Genomic DNA, 10,148 nt, shown 5'->3' with positions numbered 1-10,148 from the left:
CATGTATGCAAAGCATTTACTGGAAAACTGTTGGATTAGTAAAAGTGTGCCCTATGCCCTGAACCCTTTATCCGCTGAAACAGAGAACACTTAGATCACCGTGGGAGAAAAAGGTTCCCGCACACGGCTGACACAAACTATAGTAAATATTTGGGCTCTCATGCTTTTTTCAGTAGAAGTAAAATATTGAAGTAGGCAGAGCTTGTGCTTCCCAATTCAAGCTTGTACACACACGCACGCACGCATGGGCTCGCATCCAATCACGCACGTACACACACACACACACACACGCACACACGCACGCACGCACGCACGGGCACGCATCCAATCACGCACGTACACACACACACGCACGCACGCATGGGCACGCATCCAATCATGCACGTACACACACACACGCACGCACGCACGCACAGATTGTGGGTACACCTCTGTTCTGGATCTCCACAGAGTGTGATGTCAGAGGTCAGGGAGAACAGTGAACGGGAGGTGTGTATGGGTGAACATGTGTGTTTGAGCACTAGGACAGGGCCGTTCCTCTCCAGTATAAATACTGGGTCCTGGTGGAGAAGGGTAGAAAAGTGATGCATACACCTTCAGGACTGTGTGAAAAGACAAAAGAGGAGTCAAACTTACCATAAAAGGAGGTTACACGGCAGAGAAGAGAAGATTCACAGAGGAGTTATTCACCACAAAGAGTGGAGAATGACTGACCAAAACGGTAAGGGATTTACCGTTATTTCACATATTTTTTTAACCATTGGTAGTGCCCTCCGAAGTAGAGGAGACAAATATTACAAGCAATTTCTATGTCTGTGAAAAATGTGCAGCCGGATGAATTCACAGCCGTGTGTTAAGGTCACTCATTCTAATTTAAGCAATGCATACCAGGAGTGCATGAGACCAACAGGCTCACATGCGCTAATCATACAAATATGAGGATGGAGCAGAGGTGTTATCTGACAAAGTTTATTCTCAAATGTGTACATTTCTAAATTTAAACAGAATATACAGTAGATCTGTGTTTCTCCTTGTCAAAAATGAAAGTTGGTCTGTTTCTGTCTGTGTCTCTGTGTGTGATCATAGTATATGGCACACAAGTGTGTCTAACCTCAAGAATGACTGAAGGATGACTTCAGTTTGATGGCTTAGATTGGTCTCTTTTGTGCCAATCTGACCTGGCCAACCAGGTCTATACTTACTTATTACTTGATGTTTTATAAAGAACTTCTGTAAAAAGCATCAAACTTTGTTATTCACCTCTGTTCTTTAAAAAAAAGCTTCATCCCGCGCTACTGTTACAATATAGGATTAACATACATTTCTGGCAATCATTGTCATAACCCTTTAATATCAAAACAGCAATATTAATTTTTTTTCACACAGTGCCACATGCTTGAGTGGAGTTGTCTACCGACGGTAGCTGCTATAAATATGAAGTCGGGTCCTTGATTTTATGACTCACACTGATAGTCAGGCTCAAATAGATGACTTGTCTGACCTTTCTGTGGTTTGACCTGTACAACATGGGACAATTGTGATTGATATGACTAAACTAGAAATCTCTCTATAAATATGAATATCTACAAGAGTAATAGTACAGGTGTGGTCTGGTTACCCCCTAAAACATCCTCTTGAACTCATTATTTGTAACTATACAGTAGAATAGTTTTTTTTTTAGAAGTGACTGAACCCTATGCTTTTTATTTCTTTGTGTTCCAGGTGTATTTATGGGGATGGACCTGCTTTGCCAGGTGAACAGCCATGCCCATCGTACAGAGGAGATGGACGTGGAAAGGCTGCTGGTTCGTCGGGGGCAGCCCTTCTCCCTTGCCTTGCAGTGCCACACAACCCTGCCCCCTAAACACAAACTAGCCATAATCTTGCATCTAGGTAAGCAACTCAAGGACAAGGATCATAAGCTTAAGTCAGCAATAGAGTGGATACTACTGCACAGTGGGAGGAGGAGTTAGTTATGATTGACAGATACAAAAAATAAAATGGTCTGGTTAAACAGCTTTGACTGCCAGTATATGTGTGGTTTTGTTTGTGTGTTTAGGTAAGGAGGGTGAGGTGGTGGTGAAGGTGTTGGATGCCCGTGCTGGCAGGGACAAGTGGTGGTTCCGCCAGCAGGGGGCTCAGAGTGAGGTGCTGCTGACGATCCACAGCCCAGCAGACGCCCCTGTGGGACTCTACAGCGTGACAGTGCTGCTCCTCTCCCCTGATGGACACATCCTGGAGAAGACAACACCAGAGACGTTCTACCTGCTCTTCAACCCCTGGTGCAAAGGTGAGCTCACACATGCGTGTCCTGCGTGCATATGCACACACACTAGTTGAATCAGTGAAGAAGTATTGAAAGTGCTCAGTGTTGCGGCACTGCACCCTGTCCTGTTTTATTTGCTCTTTTGGCAAGGTGGAGGGCTCAGGGAGGTGCCACTCTCAGAAGGTCAGACTCAGGGAAGATACTGTCTTCAGTTGTGTATTTGTGTCTGTCCCTGTGATTACTTTGAAATACATTTGAGCCGAACATGAAATTATAACAACATATAGAAAAATATGAAATTAGTGGAACAGATTGCTTATATGAAAGTTGTCAGTTGTGTGATATCACTACAACAAGAATGCCTCACTCTTCTCTGAGTCTTTATTTTCTCCCTCCCAGCTGACTCTGTGTACCTCCCTGACGAGGAGCTGCTAGAGGAGTACATCCTGAATGAAAATGGCCTCCTTTACCAGGGTTCCTGGGACCAGATTTCCTCACTACCCTGGAACTTTGGACAGGTAGCAAAGAAACAGCACTTCTGAAGGACAGACAGCCAACACAGCTGAGATAGAATAGAGAGCCCAAACCTGTTGATCCCATTATCAACCCATCGATCCAATGAGAACCAGATCTCAGTGATGTGCAGCCTGAATCCCAGTTCTAGCTGAGGCATTCCAAACAGAAAGATTAACAACGGTTCATGTGGGTGGGTGTTGGCAGCCAGTGGTTTCTGTCACGTCTGTAGGCTTGATGGTGGCCTGTGTGAATTGTCACAGCTTGGTGTCGTTTGGAGACACCATGCACCAGCTGGCAGAGGAAATGTCTCTGGTGGATGTAAGACATTTTTACACTGGATGTGTGAAAATGCCAACCACTCAAACGTGGGTTTTTCTCATCTGAGAGAGACAGAGACATAGTCACATAGACATTGAGAAAGAGACAGACAAACAACCTGCATGGCTTATTGTCTCCATCCAGTGAGGAGAAAGTACATAGAGTCACAGTCACAATCAACAATTCTATGTATGTATTTTTAACACTGGTTTGAGATGTGTATCTACGTCATCATGAACTCACTTAATGCATTCTCATAATATTTTTACGTATAATCCCTCATGTCACCTTTCATAGTTTGAACAAGATGTGGTGGACATCTGTTTTGAAATCCTGGACAATTCACCTGCTGCACTGACAAACCCAGAGATGGACACAGCCAACCGAGCAGACCCAGTGTATGTGAGCAGGACAATTACTGCCATGGTAAGGGTCACCCTATAACGTCATTATTTCTACACATTGGGAATAGTTATAATCTCACAGTAATTAACCTGCCTGCTCTACACCTGTGCAGGTGAACGCTAATGATGACCTTGGCGTGGTGTCGGGCCGTTGGGACGGGAAGTACGATGACGGGGTGCCACCCACACGTTGGACTGGCAGTGTGCCCATCCTCAGGCGCTGGAGTGAGGCCGGGGCACAGAGGGTGCGCTACGGACAGTGCTGGGTGTTCTCAGGCGTAGCCTGTACAGGTGAGAGACGCATATGTGGACAATTACAAATACCTAGGTATCTGGTTAGATTGTAAACTCTCCTTCCAGACTCACATTAAGTACCTCCAATCCAAAATTAAATCTAGAATCGGCTTCCTATTTTTGCAACAAAGGATCCTTCACTCATGCTGGCAAACATACCCCCTTGGCTGGCCCTCGCTTCATATTCGTTGCCAAACCCACTGGCTCCAGGTCATCTATAAGTCTTTGCTAGGTAAAGCCCCGCCTTATCTCAGCTCACTGGTCACCACAGCAGCACCCACCCGTAGCACGCGCTCCAGCGGTATATTTCACTGGTCACCCCCAAAGCCTATTCCCCCTTTGGCCGCCTTTCCTTCCAGTTCTCTGCTGCCAATGACTGGAAGCTTGAGACTCTATTCTCCCTCACTAACTTTAGGCATTAGCTGTCAGAGCAGCTCACAGATCACTGCACCTGTACATAGCCCATCTGTAAATAGTCCATCCAACCACCTCATCCCCATATTATTTATTATTATTATTTTGCTCCTTTGCACCCCAGTATCTCTACTTCCACATTCATCTTCTGCACATCTATCACTCCAGTGTTTAATTGCTAAATTGTAATTACTTCACCACTATGGCCTACTTATTACCTTACCTCCCTAATCTTACCTCATTTGCACACACTGTATATAGATTGTTTTCCTATTGTGTTATTGACTGTACGTTTGTTTATTCCATGTGTAACTCTGTGTTATTGTTTGTGTCGCAATGCTTTGCCTTATCTTGGCCAAGTCGCAGTTGTAAATGAGAACTTGTTCTCAACTGGCCTACCTGGTTAAATAAAGGTGAAATAAAAATTAAATAAAAACATAGGAGACAACACATTGATACAAGATGGCTCTCTCGTTTTGGCTCTCTCTCAACTAATTTCCTAACACTCTCTGGTTCTATATTTGCACTATCAAATATTTCATTCAGCTACAGTATATTAAGCTATAAACAGACTATATGCTGTTTGCTGATTGGTTCCTTTCTCTCACCCATCACACAGTTCTTCGCTGTCTGGGCATACCCACTCGCCCAGTTACAAACTACTCTTCTGCCCATGACACTGATGGCAACCTGAATGTGGACTATCTGTATGATGAGCAGCTGGAGAGTGTGTCTGAAGGCAGGAAGGACATGATCTGGTAAGGCTCACAATCTACACTTCTATAGTTTTCATGTTGCTTTCATTTCTAGATATCAGCTTAGAATTATGCAGAATCAGCACTGTATGATTGTGTGTGTGGGTGTAGGAACTACCATTGCTGGGTGGAGTCCTGGATGGACAGGGAGGATCTTCCTAAAGGCTATGATGGGTGGCAGGCTCTGGATCCCACCCCACAGGAGAGGAGTGATGGTACGGTCCCACTTCATATTCATGACCAGTCTTGGTTTACTATTCCCTTTAAAAATCAATTTTTTTTATGGTTGGGCTACTACAGGAAGTTACATTTCATACATGTTTTTCTGTAAAGTAGTTTTTCTTGCCCTCATCCCTATCTCCTCCTTCTCAGGGGTGTACTGTTGTGGGCCCTGTCCAGTGAAGGCAGTGAGGGACGGTGATGTGGGGATGAAGTATGATGCAGCCTTCGTGTTCTCTGAGGTGAACGCAGACCTGGTCACCTGGATCGTCTACCCAGATGGCCAACGCTCACAAGTTTCCCTCAACCAGAATACAGTGGGCCAAAACATCAGCACCAAGAGTGTGTATGGAGACTACAGAGAGGACATCACTAAACATTACAAATACCCCGAAGGTATTCACTTCCTTCCCTTAAACAAACATACTGTAATGTTCACACCTGCACAAATACTAGCACAGATGGGAAGAGAACCTAAAGAGTACAGTAGACTGTTACACACTACAAATACCCCCAAGGGAAGTGTGTCACTTTGGACACATACCATGACATCCTCCTTCCTTTCTACCAGGTTCAGTGAAGGAGCGTGAGGTGTATGAGAAGGCAGGACGGCGGGTAACGCAGCCGAATGGAGCACCAGGGCAGCTGGAGCTGAAGATCAAACACGCCCAGGCCATCCTGGGGACAGACTTTGATGTGATAGTGGAGGTGCACAACGTCGGTGGAGAGGACACCCCAGCCCAGCTGACTGTGACGTCCAACGCTGTCACCTACAACAGCCTCCACCGGGGGGAGTGCCATAGGAAGACTGCCAGCCTGACCGTGCCAGCCCAGAAAGGTGGGCCTCAACTGCCATCACACAATCAAACTTTTGAACTAGTTTGAGACCCTGTGTTTGATTTATTTTTTAGCGGCACTGGGTCAGTCTGACCCCTGGTGTTCTTGTATGTTTAGGAACCAAGTTAACAGTGCAAAACTATACCATGGAAAAAGTGTGAAACAATACAATAACATACTTTCTCCTCTCATCCCTATTATTCTCACAGCTCATAAGGAAGTGCTGCGGCTACGGTACGATCACTACGGGGCATGTGTGTCTGAGCATAACCTGATCAGGGTCACAGCACTACTCCAGGTCAGCGGCCAGCCCGAAGTCGTCTTACAAGAGGTCAACATCCAACTGAGCATGCCTCAGCTCCATGTCAAGGTACTATCTGGAACTGGAAATGGCTCTGGTGAAGCAATGCTTAAATTGAGTACTATTGGTCATGAGAATGGATATGTTCAAGTGCAAACAGTGGTTTATAGTGTATTGATTTAAGGTTGTTTGTTACTGAAATGATCATTTCTGATGATGCCTGCATTGTCCATGTTCTTTCTCCAGGTAGTGGGAGATGCAGTTGTATCTCGGAAATTGATTGCCCACATCAGCTTTACCAATCCACTGCCTATTACCCTCAGAGGGGGCGTGTTTACTGTGGAGGGGGCAGGTCTGACAGCAGCGCGGGAGATCCAAGCACCGTAAGTATCTCTGTGTGTTGTATGTGAGAGAGGAGATCCAATCTTCATTGAATTTGTATTTGCTTTTTCAGCAATGAGAGAATGTATGTAGACCTGAAACTCTTTAAAACCCAGGGCTCTTTAAGATCTCACACCCTGTGCAGCAGCTGCAGATTTAGAGAGGGTAGCATCTCAGAGAGCTTTTGGCTGCCCTGTAAATTCCTCAGCAAGGACATAGTCTGACCGCATTGCATGAGTAAAAATAACAAGATCTGCTTTTCTCTCGCTCCACCTCCCTTAAAAACACAAAGAGAGAGCCTGACATATCCTCCTCATCCCAGGCCAACGATGATTAAACCGGCCTAGCGTGGCTCTCCAGGACGACAGGCCAAATGTTACCACACATAACCTCCAAAAAGAGATGCCAGTGTAAACATATGCCCTCAGACTAAACACAGGATAATATCTCTGCTGGCCATCTGGGTGAATTTAACATTCTTTGACAAAACATCACACTTCCTGGAAGGACCTAGCCTACCTCATTTTTTGGTCATCTCATGTAGCTCAAGTGTGAGAAAAAAAAATCCACATTTTCATAGCAGCACTAGGGTTGGGCATATCGTTTCTGTACCATACTGGGGTATACGGTATTACCAAAGATTTTTTATAAATAACCCAAGATAGACCAGAACTTAATCATAGTGGGCCAGACAAGCAAGGTGGGCAGAGCCAAGCATGAGCTAGTGAGATCCTATTGGTGTGTTCTAGCATTTATTTGCATATTTCCGTTAGGGGATACCGACTCTGTGAAATGGGCGTGTGAAATACTCAATTCGCCCTTGCACTCCTTCTAAACAATGCCATTTTTAAAACTTTGGCAAAGGGTAAAGTCTACAAAATGCAGTCCACTCGGTTTGTTACACATAGTTTTGGAAACAAAAAACTGTATGGAGATCAAATGTTTTATAGATGAGAAAATGTACAGAATGTCGGCAAAAATCCATCTCGCTCCATCTTCTCCCACTGCCGGCCACTGGGCTTCCTCTCATCACCATATTTGGATGCTTCACATTTATACATCCGGTGAAATATCCTGCTCATTGTTCCATCCGTGGTATTAACGAATCTTGATCCAGGAGGGGATTGAATGTCTCTGCTGTAAACAAGAAGCTTGATTTTGACATCTAGCCACATAGCTAGCCAGTTAGCAAACAAAATGCATAGCTGGTGCCCTGAGATGAATCATTTATTTGACACCCCTTAGATTTCTTATAGTCATACTTAATTTATCAGCAGTGGCGTATGAGTTTCCCCAAACCCAATAAACACTTTTACAAGGGAGTATTGAAAATCATACCATCTGTATTTTGAAATACCCCGGCATACGGTATAAAAGGTACAGTATATCACCCAAGCCTAAGCAGCACATAGGCACAACTGTAATTTCTGGCAGCTAATCGAGTTTACAATTCCAGCAGACCTGAATGTTAAACAATTTGTGTGGTCTTTCCCAGAAATATATGACTACAAAAAAGTTTCTATTACCAGATAATGTTTCTGAATGAGCTGGTTTTTGGCTTGTTAAAATACACTGAACAAAAATATAAATGCAACATGCAACAATTTAAAGGATTTTACTGTTACAGTTAGTTAATTTAAAGAAATCAGTCAAATGAAATAAATAAATTAGGCCCTAATCTCTGGACTTCACATGACTAGCCAGGGGCACAGCCATTGGTGGCTTGGGAGGACAGAGGCCCACCCACTGGGAAACCAGGCCCAGCCAATCAGAATGAGTTTTTACCCACAAAAGTGCTTTATTACAGACGGAAACACTCCTCAGTTCAATCAGCTGTCCAGGTGGCTGGTCTCAGTCGATCCCGCAGGTAAAGGAGCCGGATGTGGAGGTCCTGGGCTGGCGTGGTTACATGTGGTCTGCGGTTGTGAGGCCGGTTGGAAGTACTGCCAAATTCTCTAAAAAGACGGAGGCAGTTTATGGTAAAGAAATTAACATTCAATTCTCTAGCAACAGCTCTGGTGGACATTCCTGCAGTCAGCATGCCAATTCCACCCTCCCTCGAAACTTGAGGCATCTGTGGCATTGTGTTGTGTGACAAAACTGCACATTTTAGTGCCTTTTATTGTCCCCAGCACAAAGCACACCTGTGTAATGGTCCTGATGTTTAATCATGTTTTTGATATTCCACACCTGTCAGGTAGATTATCTAGACAAAGGCCACATTTTCACTAACAGTTATATAAACAAATTAGTGCCCAAAATTTGAGAGAAATAAGCTTTTTGTGCATATGGAAAAATGCTGGGATCTTTTATTTCAGCTCATGAAACATGGGACCAACACTTTCCATGTTGCGTTTATATTTTTGTTCAGTATAGCGCAACATGTTTGACATGGCCTCATTGAACACAGCAGGAGACCTCCGTTAGTATTTTAACCGTTAGTGGAACAGAGCAAGACTGACTTGAAAGAACTATGTGTGCTTGTAGTGAAACAATCTCTTTTCTCCTACAGAGATGACATTGGACCAGGTCAAGAGGTCAAGGTCAAGTTGTCCTTCAAGCCCACCCGAGCAGGTCTGAGAAAACTGATGGTCGACTTTGATGCAGACAGAATAAGGGATGTTAAAGGCATTGCCACTTTGATTGTGAGAAACAAGTGAACTGTCAATTAACAACGTATATCATGTATATTTCTATATAAAAAAATTACCCTGTAAATGCAATATGAAAGTGAGTTGCAAAATCATGTGTTGTTATTTTCTATTGTTCTTGATGATCTTATGAAGGGATTTACAAGCCTTGGCAAAGAAAGGTGGGTCTCTGAATCCAAAAGTAATGCTAGAGTCCAGAGACTAAATCTATTTGTGAGACAAATGTAACCATACCCTTTGTCACGTAGAGTAGGCCAGAAGGCTAAACTGAAAAACCTAACCTCTATCAAATAAAAATATGGCGGAGCCGCAAAAGTACTTCTGTGCAAGGGTGTTTATTTATTAGTGAATCCGGTGCCAGGTTTCCTCCAGACGTGACACCTGGCATTTAGACCAAAGAGTTCAATCTTGGTTTCATCCGGCCTGAGAAACTTCTTTCTCATGGTCTAAGAGTCCTTTAGGTGCCTTTTGGCAAACTAAAAGCAAGCTGTCATGTGCCTTTTACTGAGGAGAGACTTCTGTCTGGCCATTCTACCATAAAGGCCTGATTGGTGAAGTGCTGCAGAGATGGTTGTCCTTCTGGAAGGTTCTCCCATCTCCACAGAGGAACTCTGCAGCTCTGTCAGAGTGACCATCGTCACCTCCCTGACCAAGGCCCTTCTCCCCGATTGCTCAGTTTGGTTGGGCGGCCAGCTCTAGGAAGAGTCTTGGTGGTTCCAAACTTCTTCCATTTTAAGAATGGAAGAACCTTCAATGCTGCAGAAACGTTTTTTTGGTACCCTTCCCCAGGTC

General features: G+C 44.3%; 1 protein-coding gene across 1 annotated transcript; it reads left to right on the top strand.

The window, feature by feature from the left end:
* The first annotated feature begins 1,732 nt into the window (after window positions 1–1,732).
* Window positions 1,733–9,655, top strand: LOC109888644 (protein-glutamine gamma-glutamyltransferase 2). Its single transcript, XM_031822054.1, has 12 exons — window positions 1,733–1,893; window positions 2,060–2,290; window positions 2,666–2,784; window positions 3,398–3,526; window positions 3,618–3,795; window positions 4,832–4,970; window positions 5,079–5,182; window positions 5,340–5,582; window positions 5,758–6,024; window positions 6,233–6,393; window positions 6,571–6,707; window positions 9,218–9,655. Exons 1-12 carry the CDS (start codon window positions 1,737–1,739, stop codon window positions 9,363–9,365), a joined length of 2,013 nt encoding a protein of 670 aa, XP_031677914.1. The 5' UTR covers window positions 1,733–1,736; the 3' UTR covers window positions 9,366–9,655.
* The last annotated feature ends 493 nt before the right edge of the window (window positions 9,656–10,148 follow it).

Source organism: Oncorhynchus kisutch, linkage group LG4, assembly GCF_002021735.2.
Source record: "Oncorhynchus kisutch isolate 150728-3 linkage group LG4, Okis_V2, whole genome shotgun sequence".
In the NCBI taxonomy this organism is placed as follows: domain Eukaryota; kingdom Metazoa; phylum Chordata; class Actinopteri; order Salmoniformes; family Salmonidae; genus Oncorhynchus; species Oncorhynchus kisutch.
The sequence above is the reverse complement of the archived record's forward strand: the minus strand, read 5'-3'. Positions and strand labels throughout refer to the sequence as shown.